Below are 27,834 nucleotides of genomic sequence, written 5' to 3'. Positions count from 1 at the left end.
ATTACATATCTATATGTAAACAAAGGAACTTTGATCCATACGTTGCACCATATAAAATAATTGCTTCAAATGGATTGTATATGTACATGTGAAATATAAAATTCCAGGAATATAAGGGAAAATACTTTTGAGCTTGGTTTAGGCAAAGATTTATTAGATAAGGTACCAAACATATGATGTGGAAAGAAATAAATTGATAAGTTGGATTTCATCAAAATTAAAAAACTGCTCTTTGAAAGACTGTTAACAAAATGAAGAAAACAAGCCGTAGACTATGAAAAGATATTTGAAAATGGTATACCTAACAAAGAACTTGTTTTTAGTTCTTTAAAAAATAGAGCATTCGAAAAAATAGAGCATATAAAGTATTCTCAATGCTTAATACTAAGAAAACAACCCAATGAAAATGGGCAAACAATTCAGACACTTATTCAAATAATATATACAGATGGAAAATAAGCACATAGAAAGATTATCAACACCCTGTCACTAGCAAAATGAATATTTAAAGAGCACAATAGGAAACTACTATAGTTCCTGTTAGAATGTCTAAAATAAAAAAGATTATACCAAGTGTTAACAACAAATGCAGAGAACAGCTGAAACTCTTAATACACTGCTGATGGGAATTCAAAATATCACAACCACTGTGGAAAACTGAGAGTTTCTTAAAAAGCTAAAAGTTAAATATTTACTCAAAAGACATGGAGGTATATAACTACACAAAAACCATATGAAGACCAACTGCATGAAAGAAATCAAGGAAAGTATACATATTGTATGATTCCATTTCATAAAACAGGAAATTCAAACTAATAAATAGTAACAGAAAGTAGATCAGTGTATGCCAGGGAGTGGAGGAATTACAGATGGGCATAAGGAAATTTTGGGGGCTGATAATTATGTTTGTTAGGATGATTGTGGTGATGATCTTACAAGTGTGTACATATATCAAAATATTTCAAATTGTACACTCTAAATATGTGCAGTTTATTGCATATCAGTTATAACTCACTAAAGCTGTTAAAATCATTTCAATAAGCATATTTTATGAAGTATATTGATATTAATATCTTGATATATATTAGTAATTATAAAATAGTGGTAATATAATTATATTCAATCTTGTTTTTACAGAACAGGCATGTTGGGAAAGCTCACATCTCCTTGCAATGAAAAATGTAGATGTTCAACTTCAGTTTATAGTTCTGTATGTGGAAGAAATTATATTGAATATTTTTCTCCCTGCTTTGCAGGCTGTACACATTCTAAAATAGTAAACGAACTAAAGGTAATTATTTTAATATGTTTATTCCTCTCCTAGGTCTCTATAAAAGCTTTTTTTCTTATTTTTCATTTTTTAATATTAAAATGAAGAAAAAAATTTTTCTTCATGTTATCACCATACAAACAGCTTATGGAAATTGGGCATGGAATAGATACTCCTGCATTAAAATATGCTTACATATAATATATTATCACAATTTTATAGTTTTAAAACAGGGGAGAACTGTTATCTACCTCTTGCCACAGCAAAGTTGAAAAAAAAAAAAGCCCAAGAGAACATTTTGTCTTCCACTTTTGTAGTTTTTCTTAGTTTTATGGTACCTATCAGCAGTACCCAATCCCCCAAAACCTTGAACTACAATCTTTCCCACACCAAGGGGTTGACCAATACTAGCCATTTAGTCACCTTACACTCAGTTTTTCCTTCTGCTAAGAAATTCAGAGTGTTTACTCTATACCTTGCTGTTTCTCTTTCTGTCTCACCAGAAAAGTAAGAGAGTTAAAGAAGATGCATAGTGTAGTAATATAAGTGATGTGAAACTGAGTATATGTTATTCCTGCTTGTCCTTTGGCATTTACATGAATTGGGACCATTTCAAAAATTCCTTATTTGTTCATTTTTTGTGGCCATTACCATGAGAATCTTTTATTTCCCTGGGCCTTCTACCATCTCCTAACACATTTTCTTATTTTGTTATGGAAAGCAGTTGACCACTTGACTTGTTTGGGTTAATTTTTTTAATATCCAAAGTTTCATATATAAGTACAATAATGGACTCTCTACTACATTTTTACCTTTTAAGTTGCACAGAAGTATGGACATAGGCTCTTAATATTCTGTTCCTCTTTCCCTGTTCTGGCTAGTCCTTGTGAATGGGAGAGAGCAGCAAAGAGGTTTATTTTCTGATTGATGGGCATGCCATCTCCTTTAATAGGTGATAAAGTCCTTTATTAATTTTATACCCATCTAACAATATATTTTACTGTTATACACATATAAGAAATTAGCATACCTGACCAACTTTAATTTAGTTCCCCAGAGTAATGTTTTCACTGGCTTACAATTTAATAATATATATTCAGATTTTTATTGAACATTCATATAAAAAAGGTTATGTACCCTTTTTTAAAAACCTTTCTTCTTAAATGTTATACAATATGCTTAAAATCTTTAAAATATGCTACCATGAAAAGTTTTAAATGTAACAAAAAATAATGAACTTCCATATATCAATAATTTATTAAATTATAGAAAATTTATTAACTTATGGAAAATCTTGCTTTATCTATATTCCACTTACTTCTGTCCTCCACTTTATTTTATAGTAGTACATAAATGATTTTTTAATGCTCACCATGTCATCACAATTTACACCAGAACTGTTTGACCTCGATGTTTAGATTCCATGGGACATTCAAGAGCTAAACAGGCCATCCATTATATAGCTCCAAGCCCTCTTTCCTTTTTGGGGGAATCCCCTTTATGGAATTTCCTTCTGTTTCATGAAGCTCTTCATAATTTTCTTATATTTAACTAAGGAATAATTAATGCATAATGAATAATAGTGATAGAAATAATCCACAAAATAGCCAAATTGTGTGATAACATTTGATACTTAATAAAAATTGAAAGAAGAAACAAATATTTTTCTTGAAGAAAATATTTTTTTCATAAAAATTGAAAGAAGAATAAAATAGATCTGTCAGAAATTACCCAAGAGGACAAGTATCCTTTATGAAAATAATGTCTCCAAAGGAAAACTTAACAATAGCAGAAACTGTTATTAACAGTATATCACTAATTAATAAAATGTGGTATATATGTATACTATAAGAAACAGTGGTGATATAGCACCTCTTGTATTTTCCTGGATAGAGCTGGAACCCATTCTACTAAGTGAAGTATCCCAAGAATGGAAAAATAAGCACCATATGTACTCACCAGCAGATTGGTTTCACTGATCAACACCTAAGTGGACATATAAGAATAACATTCATCAGGCATCAGACAGATGGGAGGGGGGAGGAGGGGATGGGCATACACATACATAATGAGGGCGATGTGCATCGTCTAGGGGATGGACACGCTTGAGCTCTGATGGGGGGGCAGGAGGAGGGGCTAAGAGCAATATATGTAACCTAAACATTTGTACCCCCAATAATATGGTGAAATTAAAAAAACACTAGTATGTCACCAATCATCAGGGAATTTTCCTCCCAAACTTCCATCATTGAGATTTATTCCAGCTGATATTTTGCAGATTCCATAAGGATCTTTTAATTTCACAGACAAGACAGGAGAATTTTGTCTTTTAATTACTACTAAAAACATTACTTCTGCTACCTTTCTAGTTACAGTCATTTCCAGACCCAAAATTTCCTCCTGTCATTCCTTGAGGATTTTAAGCCCTGGTTCACTGACACCCTTTCTAATTATCTAAAAGTATCAATAAGTATCTTAGCCCAATCTGTGTTGTTATAACAGAATACCACAGACTGGGTAAATTTATATGGAAAACAAGTTTATTTCTCACAGTTCTGGAGGCTGGGCAGTCCAGTGGTGGTGATGGTGGCATTGTTTCTAATACCATGTTTAGTGATGTTGAAATTTATCTTCAAACTCTTTCTAAAGTACTCTACTCTTATAATTATTTGACTTATATTTCCCCAGTAATATTGTTTGCATCTAACATCCTTCCATAGTCACACTCTAGGCCTTTTATTTTCAATAACTTTGCTTCTTCCAAGATCTCAATTTCAGTCAATCCACTATTAAACTACAACTTCCTCTCTTGCACCTCACTCTTTCTGGTACATGAACTCTTCAAGTCTTTAGCCCTTCCAGAGCTTAATATCTCCTAATTCTGCCATCGGTTCACTAAACCTTCTTTATGTTTTTACTTCTACCCTTAGTTGGCTTAAATTCCATGACCTGCAATGATTTGTTTTGCTAGATATCTTTATCTATTCTCTAGAGCCACTTTTCAACTTCTCTACCATGCTCATTGTCCCAAGGTACTGAGCTGTAGGATGAGAGCTCCTTTGCCCTCTGGCTTCTGATGGAATTAAGAAAATAATGAGTGCAATGCTAGCAAAAAAAAAAAAAAAAAAAAAATCAGAAAGAGGGGGGAAAAATGAAGCTGTGGTGTTTATTTTCTTGGTTCTCTCTGTGAACCATGAACTGTCTGCCTCCCTTGACTGAAGGCCTTGGTTTCTCTCAGGGAGGCCCTTTTTATATGAATTTTTCTTTCTGGTAACCATTTCCACTCCAGAATGTTTTAGCAAGACATTTTACATCTACTTTCAAAGACAATGCTGAATTTGACCATTTTCATCATTTTTTCTGTTACTGTCCTGACCCCAAGTACTATGGTCTTGCACCTTATTTCTATTGCTTTTTAACTGTTTTATCTGCTTTTACCTTTGCCTACATAGTCCAGTAGTCTCAGTATAGCAGCCAAAGTGATATTTTAAAAGATGTCATTTATATTACATCTCTCCAATGGCTTCACATCACTAAGAATAAAAACCAAAGTTCTTGAATTGCTGTTGTAATTACCTACCAATTTATGTATAATCAACCCTTCCTCTGCCATCCTGATTTTATTTTCTCTTAGTCTCCTTCTTTTTCATTCTGCTCCAGCCTAGGCTGTTCTCCTTGCTTTTCTTTGAACTTGTCAAGCAAGCTCTAGCACAAGACTTTTCAAGTACTTTGTTTTTCTACTTGGAACATACTTCTTCCAGATAACCACATGGTTCACTCCCTTACCTTATTCAAATCTCTGCTAAGATATCACTTCATCATTAAGGCATTCCCTGATATGTTAAGTATACCCTTATACCCCTCCAATATTCCCTATAATTTTTCCCTGCTTTATTTAAAATTTCATTTTATTCTTTACATTATCTTTCATTGCCCTCAATTGCCTTCTTTATGACATTGAATATAAATATTTTGAAGGAACTTTCTTAAATTAATAGAACTTTTCCTAAATAACTATAATTACACATATATACACAACACGCACACTAATTTTGTTTTTTGGTTGGCATATTCTCTTTTAATCACAAATTTTTTAGAGGGGAGGGGGATTGTGGTGGAAGGAGGACATGGACACAGACGGCAGGTTTTACTTTTCCTAAATACTAGCCACACGGTTTGTCAAATTGGATCAGGCAAGGGCATAGCAATACATGTGACATTTGGCAGAAAACACCAAGATCTAAATCATTTCAAATACATTTACATGTCATCCATATTTTCAGTGTTAATTTATATTTGTAATTTTTAAAACATTTTTTATCTCAGCATATTATGGGGGTATGTCAGGCAAAATATCTTGGATTTATCATTAATGTTTTATTTCTAAATAAATTGCAGGCTTAATGTAAGGATATTTATTAATAAAACTAGCCAGTCTCCCTACAGTTATTGATTTAATTTTTATTATGTGAGTTTTTGTTTCATGACTATATTTTTGAAAGATTGCTTCTCTTCCTCAATATTTGTAGATGTACTACAATTGTTCTTGCATTAAAGAAGGATTAATGATCTCAGAGGGAGAAGGTGTACTTATTGATGCCTTACCTGGGAGATGTGATGCAAAATGCTATAAATTACCTTTGTTAGTTGCTTTTTTCTTGTCTATAATTATATTTTCTGGCTTTTCTGATGTACCACTCACCATGGTCATCATTCGGTATGTATACATTATTCAAAATCATTATCCATTTAATACATTAGAAAAGTGATTTGGGGAAAATTTTACAATATTGTAGTGAATGATTTGTTCTGTGTTTCATGGTAGCAAAGGCAAAGAAGAAAACTGTTACATTGTCAAAATTTATGTATATACTTAATTCTCTCTTTTAACTAGTTTATTTGCATAAAGTAAATAGATATTACATTTAGCTTAACTTAAAACAAGGTATTTACTTAATTTAACACACATGGAAAATTCATAAATATAAGAAATTCTTAATTATAACACGTATTTAGTTATAATGTTGATTCATTGGTTAAAGAAATTTATTGACTATTTACTTCTATATTGGCCCATTTGACTATGAGAAACATCAGCATCATCAATACAGGAACATAATAACTTTTAGAATTTCAGTACATAAGTTTATTATTATTCTAAATAGAATTGACATTTATTATTCATATGTTCTTTCTCAACATATGAAATCTACTTTATATTCATTTTTATCATAGTAACAATAATTGGCCATTATTTTCCATTTTTTTTCCAAGATGCTAAAAGAAAATTTTTAGTCATGAGGAGCTTGTACAGGCTGATGAGGTAACAAAGTGAGAAAAATGATAATCTAAAAATGATAATCCATCTATCTAAGATGATTTGAAAAGTGCTGTAGGAGGTATGACTTGAACTGGGTTATGAAGATAATTGATTTCTCAAATTGCAAGCGGTTTGTGGGCAAGGCCTTATTAGGAAGAGTGAGCAGTGAAAGTAGAGGCAAAAATCTATGAAATATATTGTTGAGAAGTTCATTATGACAGGAATAGCATTATGATGAGTGAAACAAGGAGTTTTGAGGTAGGTAAGGGTCTGATTATGAGCAGCCTTGTGTTGCCATGCTAATGTGAAGATAAACTAATGGCCAAGAAACATGAAAAAATGCTCAACATCTCTAATCATCAGGGAAGTGCAAATCAAAACCACAATGAGATATCACTTATCTCCAGTGAGAATGGCCTTTATTAACAAGTCCCAAAACAATAAATGTTGGTGTGGATGTGGAGAGATAGGAAGACTCCTACAGTGCTGGTGGGACTGCAAACTAGTTCAACCTCTGTGGAAAGCAATATGGAGATACCTTAAAGCGATACAAGTAGATCTACTATTGCTGGGTATCTACCCAAAAGATCAAATGACAGTCTACAAAAAAGACACCTGCACTTGATTGTTTATACCAGCACAATTCACAATTGCAAAGATATGGAAACAACCGAAGTGCCCATCAATACATGAGTAGGTTAATAAAATGTGGTATATGTATACCATGGAGTTCTACTCAGCCACAAAAAAACAATGGTTATCTAGCACCTTTTGTATTTTCCTGGCTAGAGCTGGAACCCATTCTATTAAGTGAAGTATCCCAAGAATGGAAAAATAAGCACCACATGTACTCACCAGAAAATTGGTATTAACTGATTAACACATAAGTGGACATATAGGAATAACATCTATTGGGTGTCGGGCAGGTGGGGGGGAGGGAATGAGTATATACATACATAATGAGTGTGATGCACAACAACTGGGGGATGGACCCGCTTGAAGCTCTGACTCGAGGTTGGGGGGCAAGGGAAATATACATAACCTTAACACTTGTACCCTCATAATATGCTGGAAAATAAATAGATAAATAAATAAATACCATAAAAGCCAAAATAAATACCATCAAAGCCAAAGACATAAATTATGAAATTACTATCAAATAAGTGATAATTAAAGCCATGAAAGTGAGGTAGAATGCAGAAGTTTGCAGCAGGCCAATTCCCCTACAGAGAATAACTAGAAAGCTGGGTTAAATGATAAGAATCAGATATTTAAAGTCAGAATGAGGCAAATGACTAGAGAGATTAAAATTCCAGATAGGGCAGAAGTGATTAGAGGTGAGCTATGCATCTCAAGCTGTCCCTGAGATACTTGCCAAATTCTTGATGCAAGCTAGCTGCTGACAGTGGGCTCAGACCCAAGTCAAGGGGCACTACTGGAGGACAAGCAAACTGGCAGAGTTTCTGGTGATCACATGGGACTAAAAATGATAAAATTATTTTTCTTCTCAAGAAATTTGCTGAAATCTAAAGCAGTTTAAGACTTAAGCATAAACAGAAAAGACTCATGATTTATCTGTATCTTTTCCATTGAAGTGCTCATTAAGAAAAACTAATTTCAAGGTTACATACGTAACCTTAACACTTGTACCCCTATAATATGCTAAAATAAAAAAAAAGAAAAACTAATTTTTCAACTTTTTCCCTTCCACCCCTCATTGTTTTAAGATATTATACTAATGTCTCCCTAATTATGATAGTCACTGGGGATTCAAACAAGAAAGTGGGTAAGCACGTTGAGGGAAAAGAAGTAGGATAAAAGAGGAACTAAAGCAACCAGGTCCCTGCAATTCTGAATAGTGTTAGAGGTAGCACTGTAGAGAAAAAAAAAATGTAGTTACATTAATAAGCATTTTTGTAATATGAGAATATACTCCAAATAAAATGTAGAAAAATGCTATGAGAAAATTATAGAATGATCTAACTTAGTCTGGGGATTTAGGGAGGGTATCACTGAAGATATGATGTTTGGGCTAAACCCTAGATGGAAGATGAGTATTTCACACAGTGGGAACAATATAGGCAAAGATTCTGGTAGGAGAAGTAGCTTTGTAAGAGTGTTTTATTATAGAATACAGTGAACAAGGGTGGTGATGAGGGCAAAAGTTTGGAGGTGACATAGCATAAGACTGATGAGATCCAGCTGACCACAGCGAGTTTTTTTTTGTAATTGTAGATTTTATTCTAAGAATGATGGGAAGCTATTGAAGGATCCTAGTATAAGGCAGTGTAGCAATCAGAATTTCATCTTGAAAAATCACTTGCACTCTTATATGGAGAGTGGACTGAGTAGACAAGATGATTGTTAGAAGATAAATTAGAAAGTTGTTTCATTTATTTCACACAAAAGATATAGGCATGAAATAAGCCCGTGGAATTAGAGATGTAATAAAAAAGGCAGAAAAGAGAAAGATGAAAAAAATGTTTTGTTTTGTTTTTTTAAAAATCACAGTATTTGCTTACTGATTGGCTGTGGTGCATGAGAAAAAGGATCTCATTCCAGGCTCTGGGCTTGAGAAGTGCATGAGTGATGGCTCTACTTTTTGAATCAGGGAGCATCATGGGTAGAGCAAATTTTGTGCATGACAAGAATTTATGCCTAACACTGATGTCTTATGAGAAAGATAGGGACTAAAAATGTAAATTTGTAAGTCACATAAAACATGGTGGAAGCTTTTTTTACATTTTGGAAGAGTGCTAGCAATTTTTGTTTGTTTGTTTAATGAAATTCTGAAACCATGCAGTTATAGCCTTACTCATTAAATGAGATGAAAATTTTTAAAAAGTATTCACTTTGTTGTGAAAACATAGTAAGTTTTCATTAAAATTTTTGTATACATACCTATTATTTATTTTGTGCTGTTCATTTACCTAATTTGGGAAAATCCTACAAATCATTAATCTTTTCATCTTGGTTTGTATATTCACTAGAAAGAGGGTTGTAATCAAACAGAAGATACACAAATACTAGTTAATGATTACACTTTTGAGTAGTGTTCGGCTATATATATGCTTCAGACAGCACCAATATCATATCATATACAAGAAAACTAAATGAAGCAGAACATTCAATTATACTTAAGCATATAGCCAACATTTCCACTTTATATCAAAACTTTATACTAAACTTTGGTTCTAAAATATGACACTTTACTTTTTTTTAACTCTCTTTAATGAATCTGCTTGTTATAAAAGTATAAGTTATTTTTTATTTAAAAATGTAATTATCATTTGAGGATTGGATAATTTGTCTCATTTTCCTAGTAGTAAACATTTGAGGAAGAAAAATATATTTTTACCATGTTGATATGGGTAGAAATACCTTACCTTTTGCAAAATATCACAAAATCTGTACATATGCTACATTTTTATAAATTGGATAATTTTGGATGAAATGTTGATCATACTACAGTTTAATGTTCAAGTTCTAATACAAAGAAAGAAAGGGTAAGCATAGAGTTTATTTAAAATGTCTATTAAAATGTAGCACTTATTTTTTAGCTTTCTAAAATGTTCAAAAATTATTCTTAATTGTATCTTTTAATTTATTTTCCAAACTATGGATAGGTACTTTTATTAATTGTTTTTCTTTTTTAAACAAATACTTGCTTTGATCAATAGGAAATACTGGGATCCTCATTCTTTATGTTTGGAAAGGGTATTTTTCATTTATCTTAGCTTTTAAATAGTGAGTATAATAGTCACAAGTCCAACAAGAGATGGCACCCTCAAATTAGGATACTTGGAGTAAGGTTAGATAAAGTGGCTGTTTAAAATGTGGGTAGGGTATACAGGAATTCCAAGGTAAAGTGAAGTAACTCTGGGATGTTATCACCCCAGGCCCAAAGGGAAACAAAGAATGGGAAAGAGAGAGACTTGAAAAGAGGACTGTTTTGCCTTAGGACCCAGTCAGCCTGAGGTCACTGCAGGGAGGGAGGCTCAGAATGAACACCCTGACCTCACTTCCCTCCATAACCCAATCAGAAGTGTGAAGGCAAGAGAACCTATTGATGTAGTTCATTTAGGCCAGCTTTCCAAGGCAGAGGGTAAGGTGGAAAAATGTGTAGAGAGGATCCCACAGGGGCAAAAATAAATCTAAAACAATGGATATGCATAACAGAATGAAGAAAGGTAAGTATGAAAGCTAGTGCTAAGTATTTCTGGTAAAGGAAAAGGAGGCCAAAGCAGAGGATTTGAACCGTAAAATTCTTCCTCCTTGGAAAGAGTAAGGAACTTTGGAATTGGTTGGCAAGGGGCAGGATATGGAGAAATGGGAAAAGTTGCAGTCCTTTAATAGGCCGGAATGAACTCTGTCAGCTGGCTAAAGATGCTTCGTATAACTAATGCACAAGAAAAAAAAATTAACCTTGAACCTAGCATACATTCTCTATAGCTGATAATAATGATGTGCTGATATCATTGCCATTTGCTTTCAGGACTTTACCTGACAAACTGCGTTCTGTGGCCTTGGGTATGAGCTATGTGACTATAAGAATATTTGGTATGTATTTTTGGCAATCTTTTATTATATCAAATTGTTTCTTTTTGATATGTATATGTGTCTACAGGTATGAATATATAGAATTATAAATATTCATAGTTAAATGACACAAAGTGAGTGAAAGGGAGAACTGCTTTACAGAATTTAGAGATAGTTAATATAAAGAGAGAATACCTAATGCAAAGCTCATCCTAACTGTCATACAAAAAAATACATTATATTTGATCAGAAGAGACAATCTGTTCAATCTGAAATATATTCATCATCTCATACAAGTGGTTTGGTCAGTTCATACAAAACACTTGTATAATCACAGCAACTGTATTTCACACTGCTTGCATGTTTGGGAAGGCACTAACCCAGACTACAGCTTTTGAATGTTTTAATTACCAAAGACACCACATCTGATGTTTTTAAAGATTTATTTGTTCCTAAGAACAAAATGGTTTTGCTGAGGATAATACACTCTTTGCCTTGCTTTTCTTAAATAGCAAAACCTAGATTTCAAATCCACATTATGGCTATATCAGAACTTCTGATTCAAGAAGTTGATTAAAAATATTGGAGGGGTAAGGAAACATGATTAGACTTGATTGAGGGCTGAAAGACATGCGATTAAAGAATGTAGAAAAATCTGCATGTGCCTCTGGTATGGGATAGAGAAATCACTCTATAGCTAGATCCACATGTGTGATTAAAATTAGCTTTTTGAAACGGGAAAAATGGGAGCGTATTTTTGTTTTGGACAATGATCCACTTGATAAGAAAAGAGTTGTAATGGAAGAAGTGGTGTAGGAAACAGCCAGTGCACATGTAGTTTCCTGCAAAAAGAAGCCGGTGAGGCTGATGTATTTTTGAAAGGGAGAGGGTAAAATAAGATGATAGATACAGATATAGACTATCTCTAGATATTGCAGGGTAGTCACTAGAGAATTTTGAGCAGACGATAGATATTATCTGATCTATGTTTAAAAGATAACTTTGCTGCAGGAGGGAAGAAATACTTATAAGCGATAATGCAGAGGAAAAGAAAAGGGAGACTTTTGCTTGCTGAAGTCTAAGAGTTATACAATAAATTGGATTCCAGGAGTTGTAGTGGAGATAGAAAGCAATGTATCCAAGATATGTTTGGAATTAGTGTTACAAAGATTCATGATGGGGCAGGCGCAGTGGCTCATGCCTGTAATCCTAGCACTCTGGGAGGCCAAGGTGGGTGGATCATTTGAGCTCAAGAGTTCGAGACCAGCCTGAGCAAGAGTGAGACCCCATCTCTACTAAAAATAGAAAGAAATTAGCTGGACAACTAAAAATATATATTAAAATAATTAGCTGCGTATGGTGGCACATGCCTGTAGTCCCAGATACTCAGGAGGCGGAGGCAGGAAGATCACTTAAACCCAGGAGTTTGAGGTTGCTGTGAGCTAGGCTGACGCCATGGTACTCTAGCCGGGGCAACAAGAGTGAAAGACTCTGTCTCAAAAAAAAAAAAAAAAAAAAAAAGATTCATGATGGATTGGACAAAGATGGCAGGAAATAGAAAAAGTGAATTAGTAGCCTAGAATTTTCACTTTGACCAACTATAAAAAGAATGTAATCATTCATGGAGATGGGGAAATCTAGATAATGAGCAGGAATCAGGAGTCATGAGGCAAGAGGGCCTCTGATATTTGTTTAAAGAAGATGGTCAACCATCAGAGATATTTTTTAGCTCTGAGAACTTGATTCTGGTGTCTTTAAGGTGAGAGAGAGAGAGAGAGGAAGAGAGAGAGAGACAAAGGCAGTGTGTGTGTGTGTGTGTGTGTGTGTGTGTTTATATGTGACTGTTCAATCACTTTTAGTTGAAAATAACATCGTTGCTGAGGAGATGTTGTCTCTGAGAATATGTAAAGTTTTGTCTCAGGCAGCACAGCTATTCCTTTGAATCTGAGGTGATCTGAATCTGGGGCTACTATAAACACACTAAAGCATTTGCATTTTCAGTTATTTTTCTCAATCTTGATAAATAACACATATATGTGGCAAACTCATTTTTCAGTCATTGAAAATTTCATGGAGATTTTTGAAGACATACTGAGTTCATAAAAATCAGTATTTGGTATCTCTGTTTTAAATACTTTCTCCTAAATTTTAAAGCATAAATCAACAAAAATTTTGAGATGCCATCTAAATAACAGCATGTATGACATTCTAAAAAGATGCAAATGTACTAAATGTTTTACATCTATAGGCATACAGATGTTTTGAAAACTCACATTGTTTTTCAGTAGTTATCAATACTGTGTAAATTATTAGATAATTTTAAACGGCATGCTTATATTATGATTCATCTCATATATATGTGTGTGTATGTGTGCATATATATGTATGTATAAAACATGTTTAATTTTAGAAGAAAATAATTTTGATCCTGACCTATAGTGTTTTCACTTAGAATTTACGATCATTGTATTTTTCATAGGGACTATTCCTGGACCACTACTTTTTAAATCGTCAGGAGAAGATGCTTGTAGTTTTCGGGATATGGATAAATGTGGACGCACAGGACGTTGCTGGATCCATGACAAAACAAAAATAGCCCACCTATTGGTAGGAATATGTAAGTGATACCTATTGAAGAAACATAGAGAAATAAAATTTTTTTCAAAACTTATAGCTGTGGAACCTGTGCCCTCAGGCTGGGCCCGGCCGGACACCCATACCCCTCCAGGGGTCCGGCAGAGGGCAGTGACCGTCACCCTCTGTGCGTCCTGGGCCCACCTGAGAAACAAGTACCATGGCTGCTGAGTAGCACTCAGTCAGCTGAAGCCCCCGTAGGATCAGTGGGGAGTGGGCCCTTAGGAGAGGGGCAAGCTGCTGTAGTCCTTGTTTGGGCCAAAAGTGCGATGCCACAGAGCAGGGGCATGTGGCAGACCAAGGAATTCAACTTAGGAGAGACTTCCAGAAGCAGCAGAGAGCCAATGGGTCTGTTCCTGCAACTCCAGGGCCAGTGAATAGCCGGGAGGAGCTCCCAGCTCTATGCCCATAGACAGCTCTTTGGCCTGATATCACAATTTGGTCACTTCAGGCCAGTGCCTACCTAGCCTAACAAGGGAAAGCCATCAGCCATGTTGTGAGGACACTTAAGCAGCTCCATGGCAAGAACTTCATGGCAAGGAATTGAGAGATCTCCTGTAAACAGCCAGTATCAACTCTTGCCAGTCGTGTGAGTGAGCCATCTTTGAAGCAAAGCATCTAGACCCAGTCAAGCTTTCAGGTGATTACGACCTAATGAAGGACCCTGAGTTTGAGCCATCGAGTTAAGCTGTTCCAAAATTCCTGACCCATAGGAATTGTATAAAATGATAAATACTGGTTTGGGGTATTGTTTTTGTTTTTTGAAACAGAGTGTCACTCTGTTGTCCAGGCTGGAGTGTAGTGGCACAATCACAGCTGACTGTAACCTTGAACTTCTGGGCTCAAGTGATCATCCTGTCTCAGTCCGCCAAGTAGCTGGGACTACAGGTGCGTGCCACTGTGCCCAGCTCTTGGGAGGAGCAACTTTTTAAGGAGATGATCAAAACTTCAGTTTTGGACATATAACCTTGACATAACATCAACTAGACAGTTAAATGTATGTGCCTTTGTGAGTCAGAAGAGAAAACGGGGCTGGAAATAAAAAATGGAATCATTAATGTATAGATCAAATTTAAAACTAAGAGACTCGAGATCACCAAGGGATTCAGTGAAAACAGAGAAGAGGTTCAAGTACTGAACTCTGGGCCTCTCCACTGTAAGAACTGCAAAGAGGACCCAGAAGGAGCAGCCTGTGAGGTCAAAGGAGAACCAAAAAAGGAGAGTGGTGTATCAGAAGCCAAAAAGAGAAAATGTTTCAAGAAAGAGGAAATAATCAAATGTATCAATTGCTGCTATGGGTAAAGTGAAATGATACTGGTGACCTTGATGGGAGCAGTGTTAGTGGAATAATAGAGGCAAAAGTCTGGTTGAAATGGGTTCAGGAGAGAATGGGAGAGAAAGCAGAGAGAGGCTATGGCAGAGACACTTACTATTTACCACATATCCATGAGCTCCCCACATTCCCCAGCCTCCCTGGCCATGTTGCTAGTTCTAGCCAATCTGGACTCTGAAGTATTTAAGAGCTGGTATGTGATCCTCCAGCTCTGTCTTTCCCTGCCAGGTGATGTGGAAGGCATGTGTTCTACATGGCGGAGCTTAGTAGCCTGGATTCCTGAATCACTTTTGGGAAGGGAGCTCCTCTGAATTTTCACTAGACCCACAGTATATTTTGTGTGAGCAAAAAATAAGCATTTATGTGTAAAGCCTCTACTATTTTGGCATTCATCTATTATACAGCATAGACTAGCATACTTAATACAAACTCCAAATATTAAAAAAAAACTTATAGTTGTTTATAGTAAGGTAGAATTATAAAAAAAATGAATAAAATAGATACTTTGAGGATTAAAAGAGGCTTGTATTATCATATAGAAAATATTTTAGAAACTAAAGTACTATAGAATTTATGTATGTATTTGAATCAGTGCATTAAATATACAATAGTTCTATGTTATTCCCAAATGAAGAGTGATAATGAGCAGAATTTTAGTTTGGGAAGTAATTTTGTCTGTATACATATATAACCAGATTTCTTGACTGTAACCCTTTCCATCACCACAGTGAAAGATTGGATAAATTTGAACAAAATTTTTGCCACACTAAAGAGCATCAAGATACCCTTATCTCACTTAACTATAAACTTCACATTTTCTGTTTGCTCAATGATGTAACAGTGTGTGGATCATAATAAGCATTCAGTATTTGTTGAATAAATAAGAGATGCAGGGAATTGAGATGATGCGGTAATAAAAGCTATGGCCAAGTGTTGAGAACATCTGAATATTTTGTGTTACTCTGGAAAATTCACTGGATCTTCTTGGACCTTAATTTATTCATCTGTTAAATGAGGATACTGTACAGTATAATTTCTGAAGTCTTCATCAACACAAATATTCAATGACTATGTTGTATAAGTACTTTTTGTGTGATAAATATTTTAAAGTGTTTATATGTTTTGTGATTTTACTGAGTAGGTTCAGTAAGTCAAAGAACCATATAATGATAGACTCTAATATTTAACAGTAACAAATATCTGTTTGATAAAAATATAGAGCAATGCTTTCTAATTCAGAAGTTAATCACTCAGCAAGCTTAGCTGAGTGTAAAGTAAAAAAAAAAATCAAAAAGTCCAAATGACATTTAAGAAGTCAAAATTAATTTTTCAGAGATAATTCAACAAGATCAGGAATTGTTCTTGAGGAAGGCTTAAACCATTGCTGAGACTTGTTATTTTACATGTAATTGTAACATGGTGAGCTATTTTTAAGCATAGTACATAATAGAGAAAGTTGGTGAACTATTAGACAGTCCACTAAGGACCTACTAAAAGAAATATAAATAATGAAGAACATAAAGATTTATAGTCAAATAGAAGGGGGATTGATAGGAAATTGCAATAGAAATATGTTGTGGCAAGAGTGTAAGTTAGTATATTTTAAAATGCATTTAATAGGCTATTTGAATCAGAATCAATTGGAGTTCTTATTAATATTAATGATATAAATTCTGAGGCCCTAAATTAGAATTCCAGGGATTGGAGGAGATCAGCTAGATGGAGGAATAGGACTTTCTAGCACTCATTCCCTCATAGAAACATCAATTTGACCAACTATTCACACACAAAAATACCTTTGCAAAAGCTAGGGAAATTAGGTGACAGAATAGAGCAGCGGTCCCCAACCCTTCTGGCACCAGGGACTGGTTTGTGGAAGACAATTTTTCCATGGACAATTTTCCTCCCAGGGGGTGGGGGGAGGGGCGAGGGGGGAGGGGGAAGGGTGGAACTCAGGCAGTGATGTGAGTAATGGGGAGCGAGTATAAATGCAGATTAAGCTTCACTGGCCCTCCTGCTCACCTTCTCCTGTGCAGCCCCCTCGCTTCTAAGTTTCACGGAAGACAATTTTTCCACAGGTGGAGGGGTGTAGGCCTCAGAGCTCTGCAGCCCAGTCCTTAACAAGCCATGAAAAGGTTGGGTCCGTTATCCAGGGGTTGGGGACTGCAGAAATAGAGCACTTGTGTGTAGCACAAAAATAAGAGAAGGCTCACTGAAGAGAATAGGAAGTACAGTTTCACATTATTCACATCGACCCCTCCCCCAAGCCTGGCAGCACAATGTAGAAAGATATCCTCTGCAAGACACCCTCCACGTAGAGAAATGAAAACTAAGTGTACACTTGACTTTGCCATGGACCCCAAACCAGGCCTGTCTCAGCGAAACACAGCTCTAGGCTGTCCCCCACAGTCCCAGGCTCCAGGCTGGCAGCAGTGGACTGAACCTCCAGGCCTTCTCCAACTACACACTGACTCCCACAACCCTAGACATCAGGCTGGCACCTACAGACCCTACTTATAGGCCTGCCCCACACAAGACTGGCATCCACAAACTTCAGCTCCAGGCCAGCACCTGTGGCCCTAGACATCAAGTTGGCTTCTGAAGCTCAAGGCTCCAGGCTGGCAATTACAGACCCAGTATCCAGGCCAGCCTTTGCAGAATGCAAGCCCCAAGCCCACTCCTGTGGTCTCAGGCTCCAAAATGGTTTTCTGGTAGACCCAGGGTCCAGCTCTATGCTAGTAGACCCTGGTGCTTACTGAGCCTCTGCAGACCCAGGCTCCAGAACTACCCCTGCAAATGCAGGACCAGGCCTATGCACATAGACTCAGGCCCAAAACCTGCCCTGGTGCCATATCAGCCCCCAAGGACCTAGGCTTCAGGCTGGCCCCATAGACTCAGGGTCCAGGCCTACCTTCATAGGCCTAGTTAATAGGACCATGCCAGTGGATGCAGACTTCAGGTCCAATCCTGTGGGCCCTGGTTCCAGGCTAGTTCCTATGGACCAAGGTGCTGGGTCAACCCATATGCTGACCCAGGCACCATATCAACCTACCCAAAGACTCCAGCAGCAAGCCTGCCCATGGACCCTGCCAAACAGCCTTCCCAGAATCTCTGGACCAACTGATTAGTGAAAGGCTTTCCCTGCTGAATCCAGTATACAAAGACTAGAATGAATGCCTACTTCTTCAAAAGTGCAGACTTTAATGCATGGCCACAAAGATCACAAATAATCAGAAAAATATGGCACCAACAGAGGAACAAAATGAAGCACTGGTAACAAACCCTAAAGAGATGGAGACTCAGGAACTACCTCATAGAGAATTCAAATTAGTTATCTTAAAGGAACTCAGTAAGCTACATGAGTACAGAGAAAGACAACTAAAAAAATCAGAAAAATTCACAAACAAAATGAAAAATTTGACAGAGATAAAAACCATAAAAAAAGGACCAAACAAGATTCTGTAGCTGAAGAACACAATAACTAAGCTGAAAAATTTCATAGAGAACTTCAACAGCAAATTCAATCAAGTAGAAGAAAGAATCAATGAGCCTTTAGACAGGTCATTTGAAATTACCCCATCAGAGAAATAAATTAATTAATTAAAAAAATGAAAAACAGAGAAGAAAGCCTATGGAAATTATGAAACATGATCAAGGAAACCAGTTTATGCATTATGGGAGTCCAAGAAGGAACAGAGAAAGAGAATGGGGGAAAAGGTTATTTAAAGAAATAATAACAGAAACTTCCCAAATATGGAAACAGAAATGAACATTTGGATCTATGAAGCCCAAAACCCATCAAATAGATAAAACATAAAGAAATCTTCACCGAGACACACTATCATCAAATTCTCAAAAGTCAAAGACAAGGAGAATTTGTAAAGCAGCAAGAGAAAAGCAATTCATCACATACAATGGAACTTCTATCTATTAAGTAGATTTCTCAGCAGAAATCTTGCTGGCTGAGAGAGTGAAATGATACATTTAATATGTTGAAAGAAGAAAACTGCCAACCAAGAATACTATACCTGGCAAGACTGGCAGGTATAGTAAACAAAGGAGAGATAAGACAAACAAAAGGTAAGGGAATTGACCACTAGACCTGCTTCCAAGAAATACTCAAGGGAGTTCTTAAAGTTAAAATGAAAGAATGCTATCTAACCATATGAAAACATTAAAAGGTATAAAACTCACTGCTGAAAGTAAATGCATAGTCAAATTTGGAATATTGCAATACTATAGTGATGATTCATAAATCACTTTTAACTCTACTGTAAAACTTAAACAACAAAACTATTAAAATAACTACAGTTACAGTAATTTTAAGGGATACATGATATATATAAAAGATGAAAATTATGACCAATAGTATAAAATAGGGGAGGCAGAGAAGGGAAATGTAGAGTTTTTGTAAGTGGTGGAAGTTAAGTTGTTATCAGCTTAAAACAGATTGTTGTAACCATAAGATATTTTATATAAGACTTATGGTAACCACAAAGAAAAAAACATGTAGTATATATACTAAAAAAATAAAAACAAAGGAGTAAAGGAATGCTACTACAAAAAAATCTTCAAATTACAAAGGAAGACACAAAGAAAGGAAGAATGGAACAATGTGGAAGACAGGGGAAAAGGTGAAAAAGAACTACTGTCCAAAATATATAAAGAACTCTCATAAATCAATATGAGAGAGATAGATAGCAAAGAGATAGATAACCTAATGGAAATGTGGTTAAAAGACTTGAAAGAATTCTTCACATAAGTAGATAACCAGATAGCCAGTAAACAATAGAATGGATAATAAATTGTGATGAATTCAACAGTAGAATACTATACATGATATTTTTTCTAGTCAATTTCCCTACCCCCCAGATGAACTCTTTTCAGATTTCTCTTAAAACATTTGAGTCTTGTCCGCTCTAGAAACTTACATAAATGGAATGAAGTTTGCACTCTTTTTTTGGTTTACCTTGATAATGTTATGCTGTGGGAGGTTTATCCATGTTTGTTCTAGAGCAGTAGTTTCTGTTTTTTAAAAATTGCTGAGTACTACTTCATTTTGTGAATATACTACAGTTTATGTATCTATTCTCTTACTAATGGACATTTGGATTATTTACAGGATTTGGTTATTATAAATAAGGCTGCTATGCACATTCTTATACTAATGTTTTCATAGACATGTTTTTGTGGGGGTTTTTTTTGATAAATATCTAAAAGTCGAATTGGTAGGTCATAGAGGTTGAAATTCACTGGGACTTCTCTTATGACCTACGAGATGCTCTATCTTCATCTACGAGATGAACTATCCACATGCACATAAAAATGCATCTTTTGCAGTTATTTGGCATCGTCTTTTGTTATTATCAATTAGATAATTTGTATTATTCAGATCATATTCAGATTATATAATTACTAATGTTTTTGTATTTATGTTCTATAACTGACTTAAGAGACATTAAAATTTGCAGCTGTTTGTGGATACATTCATTTCTATTTTTAATTTTTTCATTTTTTTTCTTTAGATATTTTGAAGTCCTATTATTCAGTGCACACACATTTAGGATTTTCATGTCTTTTTGATAAATAGTCATTTTTATCATCTGATGTCCTTTCCTCCTTCTGTTAATGATCTTTTTCTTAAAGTCTGCCTTTTCTTTATTAATATAGTGTGTGTACATACATATATTCTTTTACATTCATCCAAAGATGTGCCCCTTTCTGCAAATCTGGTGTTATATTCAGCATAGGTGCCTGAAGAACTTTTTTAGCATTTCTTTCATTCAGGAGATGAATTATTTTACCTTTTGTCTATTAAGAAAGTATTTTGGCTACATTCATTTTTGAAAGATATTTTTGCTTGATATAGAATCCTATAAATGTCTTTTTTAAAAAGCTTTCAGAACTTTAAAGATACCACATCATTTTCTGATCTCCATTGTTTCTGGTGAGAAGACAGCTGTCATTTCTAATGCTGCTTCCCTATATGTAATGTCTTTCTTATTCTGCCTTTTTTTCAAGATTTTCTTTTCCTTTTTGACTGTTTACTATGTTTCACAAGATTGACTATGGTGTGCCTAAATACGATCTTCCCAGTATCTGTCCTTTTGTCTCCTTTTAGGGTTACGCTGAGCTTCTTGGATCTGTGGGTTGAGGTCTTTAACATTTTCAGAAAGTTCTTGGACATCACCATTTAAAATATTTATTTTATCTCATTTTTTCTCCTCTTTCCTTCTAGGACTCCATTTAAATATATATGCAACTACATCATATTATTTATATGTCTTGGATTCTCTGTTCCCTTTCTTTCTCTTTCTTAAACTGTCTTCAAGGTCATTTATTATTTTCTCTCATCTATCCAGTCTGTTTTTAAATGGACATAATGAATTCTTCATTTCCAATATCATATTTTGTTATTTCTACCATCTCTTTCATGTTAACTTTTGTAGTTTTCATTTCTATACTGAAAATTTCTCATTTCTTCATGCATGTTGTCTGCCTTTTCCACTAGCTGCTTTTATGTTTCACCGTAACTATTTTAAAGATCACAGTCACTGATTCTGACAGCTAGGGCCTTTCTGAGTATGCTTTTATTGATTGTTTCTACTTTTGATTAGAAGTATTATTTTCTTGCTTTTTTATATGTCTTGCCATATTTGATTGCCTTCAGGCCTTTTGTATAAAAAACAGAAGCAAATATTTACCTTCAGAAAGGGACATTCCTTCTTCTGTTAGTCTCCTTCAGTGGAGGGTCAGCTAATTCAATCTCTGAACTGGTTCTCAGCTAGTTTACAGCTTTAGTTTGATTTGGTTTGCTACTGACTTGAAATTTTCAAGGGGTGGATGGTGAGTGATCAGCACTTTCTCTTCAGCAGAGGTTTAGATTTAAACAATAGCAAAAATTTTTTTGACTACCTGTTCCTCACAACTTAGCCACATGTCTTTGAGCATTCTGCCCTCTTCCTGCTTTTGATATTCAGCAAATGTCTTGCTATTTGTTTGAAGCCTCACTTCAATTTTGTCACTCAAATCCTGTTAGACCAAAGAAAGCTTTGTTTTTCAACAGCATCTTCTGCCAAAGTAAATATTTGATTTTCAGCCTCTTGCCCCCACACAATATGAGAAATGACCTCAGAGAAACAAACTGAAGTCAGATCAACTGCACTAAGTTCTCTCCTCCCTTTGATATTAATCTCTTCCTTATTTCTTTATTAATTCTATCAAGTTTTTAAACAGAATATTTTAATATGTTACCTAGCTTTTCTTATTGTTTTCAGATAATTTGCCTGATACAACTAGTCTCTCCTTCTTGGAAGCACTCCTGGCTTCTTTCTTCATGATTGCTCAACTTTTCCTCACAAATTATATCCCTAAGAGAAAGATTCATAGTTATTTACTATTTTACAGTTGTATTATTATGTTACAACTATAGCAGAGATAACTATTACTAAAAATAGTATTCTTCCCTTTAAATGTAGGAAATTTTACTGTGTCACTATAAATGGCATAAACTCATTAATGTTTCCTATTTTATCTTTTGAAGCTATTATGTCAAATAATTGATATTAATGTTCTAAAATATTTTTGACTTTAATATACAAGTTCATTTGCATCCAAAGTCAGGTACCTTTATATAATGCTTGTAATGTATTAACTTTCTGAAGTTTGCAACATAAAAATGAAAACAAAAAAAAAAAAAAGAAAAAAAAACCACCAAAGGTACTTTTATATAATGCTTGTAATATATTAACTTTCTGAAGCTTACAATATGAAAATGAAAAAAAACACAATTAATTTTGTTTCAGTCTATAATGTTTTTTATACAAAAGGCCTGGAAGGCAATTTCTGTTTCTATTTGGGAAATGATGAATATTTCAAAAGAGTAAAGCTGCATGAAGTGACTTTAACAGATCCAGTTCCTATTGATAGTTAAGATTTGAAGATAGAAATTTATTTTTTATATTTTAGAATTAAAACATTCAATGAAGGAATGACATATTTTGCATTTTGGGGGCTATATGTAAGAAATCTAAATGTTTTGTAAACACTTTGTAAATCTCCTTTAAGTAACTTGATACAAATTTATGCCATTAATTACATTCTATAATAGGGAAATTTATACCTTTAGAGATAAAATATACTTGCTTTTTTTGGTAAATGGCATTTTTTTCCACAAACAAAACGTTTTTGTTCTAAATACATCAACACATCTGATCATTCTTTTAAAATTTTTTTTAATTCAGGTTCTTTTTGCAAAGTATTGACTGTCATCTTTACTACTATCTCATTTATCATATACAATCGGTTTTTAAAGAAAGACTCCCACACGTTACCTATGTCTATGAAGAAAATGAAAGCAAAAAGCAAAAACAAAGAAAAGATGTGATTTATTGCTGGATCATCATTGTGTAAGAATTATACATTGTCAAACTATCAATGGAAGATTATATTAAAATTTAAAAGAATAATTATGTAGTTACATGTTTAACAAATGAATGTGCTCCATATAATCATGTTATATTACATTTTGAGTATAAGTATAATATAGTCTTTATATTTTAAATTTTTAAAAATATAAGGTACACATTTAATACTTTCAATGGAAGGATAATACTTTGACTGAAAGAGGTTAAATTGGAAAAGGGAAAATGTATATATGTTAGTTTTGAATGCTGTCATATCCTATTAGTTACTGACTCTTGGCTGTGTAGAATTAATTAGATTAATTAGATTTCCTATAGTTTATTCTTAGTACTTTTCATTTGGGCTGTGGATGTTTATTTCTCCATAAATTTTCTAAATAAAATTAGATTTGCTAATCCAGGTCATATAATAAAAATTGAAATTAAAGTCATATTTATTTTCCAAAAAAAGACTATTTCAAGACTTTTAAAATTTAACATTTTTTTAATCTATGATTTGTCATGTAGAGGTTTCCTCAGAAAATTTCTTTGGTTAATAGGCCAGCTCACAATACATATATTCATGCTCCTTTAATTTTAGTAGACATAAAATTCAATATAATAATGTACCTCCATGTTTTGACCTTCACTTAAATTTTATTGATAAAGATTACCTGTTAATCTGAGTTCATACCCATTTTTGTGCTTTTAGACTTTATGATTAAACATAATTATTTCACTTGAAGAAATAGTCACATTTAAATGTAGGAAACATGTCAATAATTTATAGATTCTTTAAGCTAAAATATATTTCTATAGAAGGTTTTGGCTACAATTTTTTCATACATCATTGTATATCCATCCAAATTATATTTTGCAAATATTATAGACAAATCAGATTGTTGTAAAACAAAAAAGTTCTCTACAATGTTTCTTTGTTTTCTTGGGAGAAGTGATAACTGACAAAATTTTTCCTTTGTTATTCACATGCATCGATCACTGTGCTTGGACATTTCCCTATTTGTGGTCATGGCTGGCAGACGGCAATGTGAAGGAGGGATTATTTATATCTTGCTACACATTTTTCTTCCTCAACTTCAACATGCATTTTGAAAATCTATAAGCTCATCTTCATGTGAAACTCTACTTGATTGCTTGACTCTTCTCTGAACCAGCAGGTCTGCCAAACATTTGAGGATCAGAGTGCGAAAACAAAGGTCTTCTCTTTTAAAGATTCTACGAGATTTATTGCAGGACTGAACTTTCAGAAGAGAAAAATGAAGTTTATATAAGCAGCAAAAATGTATTTATGATTATCTACATTTTCATAATAAAGTGCCTTCTTGTGAAACATTTCTGATAATGTTTTTAATGTATGTAGGATTTTTAGCTTTTACTAGAATTAAAATTGAATAATTTTAGATTACTTATATCCTTTCTTAATATTCTAATATCTAAAAATGTTGTTTAAAAATTGATACAACTAAGAAATAAGGTAACGTAATAACATTCAGAGCCATTTTGAAGGTGCTTGCAAGGTATATTTGTGTGGCATATGTGTTTGTGTGTGTATAGGTATATATTATCTCTATATGTTTTTCTCATGTTTTTTTTCAAAAAACAAATCAGTGAAAGTATAATAAAAATTATAATAAGTTGGGAGTAGTGTTAACACTTTAAATTTAAATATAGCTTTCTGCCACAAACAAAAATGTGTTTATGTATCACAAACTAATTCATAGAGGATTATTAATAGGGAAGTGGTAATATAACCCAGAATTTCCATTGGTGAACACCAATTTACATTTTTTAAATAATCAGCAGAAATTTTCTCACTATTACAGAGAAGACCTTAGCAATAAATGAAGTCTTTAAAAATGCCAAAAAATCCCATCTTCCTTTGGAGAGAGTTTTGAATGATTTAATGCTTTCAAGAATTACTACACTTTTGACAATGTCAATGTATCCAGTGAAACTGCAAGTGCAAATGAAGAAGCTGCAAAGATATTTCTAAATGTCAGATTTTTAATTTTGATGAAACTGATCTCTTTTGGGAATTCATACTCTCAATGACCTGCATTTTAAAGAGGGAAGGTGAGCCCCAGCATTTAAACCTACAAAATATTGACTGATTTTTATGCTGGGTAAAAATGCTAGTGGAGATTTAACTGTGCTAAGCTTTATTAAGAATCTGATTGTTTTTGTTAGAGCTCTGGTTACAAAGTTGCACAGGTTTTTGAGTGGCTTACCTCTACAATATGTCTCCATAAACTCAATTATTTCTGGTGCTTAATTTTGCCTAAAAAAACACTGTAAAGGAATGTATACAAAATAATACAGTGGAAATAAATGCTTATGTTTTAGAATTGATTAGAATTTGTGTTCTTCAAATTACATTTGTTTCAAAGTTTTAAAATAATTGCAATGAAAAGCCTAGTTTCTCATTCTTTTACTTTGAAGGTTTCTGGCTTATCATATTTAGTGTTTAATCTCCCATTTATAGTCTAGAAAGGTATCAATTTTTGGTTTATTAATAGCATGCTTTCCTGTTTTCAGCACTGTTAAGAGTTTGCTCATTTTATATTTATTCTGTTATTCAGTCTGGCAGACATGGAGAAATAAAGATGTTTGTTCAGTCTAATATTTTCATAAGCACTCCTCATATTTTTAACATTCTCTATTATAATATTTTATTTGGGTCTCATACATAGTACAATATTGGGTTTTAAAAACTTCAATCTGAGAACACTTTTGGAGGGTCTGAAGATGTCCTATTGAAAGAACTGGTGATAAATTTATTAATCCAGTGTTGATTCTTGACATGGAGGTATCTTTTTGCTATAACCATTAATTGTAGTCCTCTGTTGATTATACATTTTAATCACCACTCCAACCTCCAATCCTGTCGCCAATTGTGCAACTTGAAAAGCCTAGATCATAATAGAAAATGTATACTTTTTATCTAAATGCAAGACATACATCACACAAAGAAGTTAGATTTTAGAGTAATTATTTGAGAAGGAACCTCTGGAATTTTGTATTTACAGTCATTTGCTGCACAATGTTTCAGTTACTGATGGACTGCATAACCAAGATGGGCCCTTCGGATTATAATGGACCAATGACATAAGGTCATAGCACAATGCATTACTCATGTGTTTGTGTGATGCTGGTATAAATAAACCTATTGTATTGCCAGCTGTATAAATGTAATCCACACAATTACTGTATGTACAATGCACGACACTTGATAAGGGTAATAAATAACTATATTACTTGTTTATGTATTTACTCTACTATACTATTTATCATTATTTTATAGTGTACTCCTTCTACTTATAAAAAAAAGTTTACTGTAAAAGAGTATGCCCTGTCATGTCATGATGTATGAGCTGAAGCCTCTTTATGGCATCATTGTCTCTTATGCTTTGTCTAATATAGTGTTGTTTTCTTTATTATGGCCCCTAACTATACAAAATCCACAACTAATGCTGCCAGTAAGGGGCCATGTGAAGTGATTGTACAGTACACCATACCCTCTAGGTTTGTGTAAGTACAGTCTATGATGTTTGCACAATGACAAAATAGTCTAATAATGCATTTCTCAGAACAAATGTATCCCTATTAAATGATACATGACTGTATTTTGTTTTATAAAAATTCATCATAGGCTTTCATTTAATGGTTAACACCACATACATCTTTCTAACAGGTACTGTTCTATTATTCATCCAGAGTAGAATACTGTATTTATAGAAAATGAAAAAGTTTTGGTATACTCCCTTATACAGTCATTCCTTACATAACAACTGGGATACGTTCTGAGAAATGTAATGTTAGGCTATTTTACTGTTGTGAGAACATCCTAGAGTGTACTTACACAGACCTAAAGGGCGTAGCCTATTACACACCGAGGCTATATAGTACAGTCTGTTGCTCCTAGGCTACAAACCTGTTCATCATGTTACTATACTGAACACTGGAGGTAATTTTAACACAATGGGAAGTATTTATCTATCTGAACATATCTAAACTTAGAAAAGGAACAGTAAAAATAAGATATGCAAGGTAAAATCTGGGTGAATCAGTGAGTGGTGAGTGAATATGAAAGCCTAGGATATCACTGCACATTATTGTAGACTTTATAAGCACTGTATACTTAGGCTGTACTAAATTTAAAAAGTTTTATTATTAACCCTAGCTTACTGTAAACTTTGACTGTATAAACTTTTAAATTTTTTTAACTTTTTGATTCTTTTGTAATAAATATTAGTTTAAAACACAAACACATTGTATAGCTGTACAAAAATATTTTTATATCCTTATTCTACAATTT

The 27,834-nt window shown here is 34.0% G+C and overlaps 1 protein-coding gene across 1 annotated transcript in view; it reads left to right on the top strand.

Moving 5' to 3' along the window:
• The window catches only part of SLCO6A1 (solute carrier organic anion transporter family member 6A1), an 84,504-nt gene extending 59,677 nt beyond the window's left edge, over positions 1–24,827 (top strand). Inside the window, exons 9-14 of the mRNA XM_012773508.2 lie at positions 1,138–1,291; positions 5,800–5,987; positions 11,086–11,150; positions 13,609–13,746; positions 23,340–23,504; positions 24,539–24,827. Coding sequence (XP_012628962.2) covers positions 1,138–1,291; positions 5,800–5,987; positions 11,086–11,150; positions 13,609–13,746; positions 23,340–23,482 — 688 coding nt within the window. The 3' untranslated portion in view covers positions 23,483–23,504; positions 24,539–24,827. The remainder of the gene's footprint in view (positions 1–1,137; positions 1,292–5,799; positions 5,988–11,085; positions 11,151–13,608; positions 13,747–23,339; positions 23,505–24,538) is intronic.
• Positions 24,828–27,834: the final 3,007 nt, after the last annotated feature.

The sequence above is a fragment of the Microcebus murinus genome, chromosome 11 (genome assembly GCF_040939455.1).
Source record: "Microcebus murinus isolate Inina chromosome 11, M.murinus_Inina_mat1.0, whole genome shotgun sequence".
Classification (NCBI taxonomy): domain Eukaryota; kingdom Metazoa; phylum Chordata; class Mammalia; order Primates; family Cheirogaleidae; genus Microcebus; species Microcebus murinus.
The sequence above is the reverse complement of the archived record's forward strand: the minus strand, read 5'-3'. Positions and strand labels throughout refer to the sequence as shown.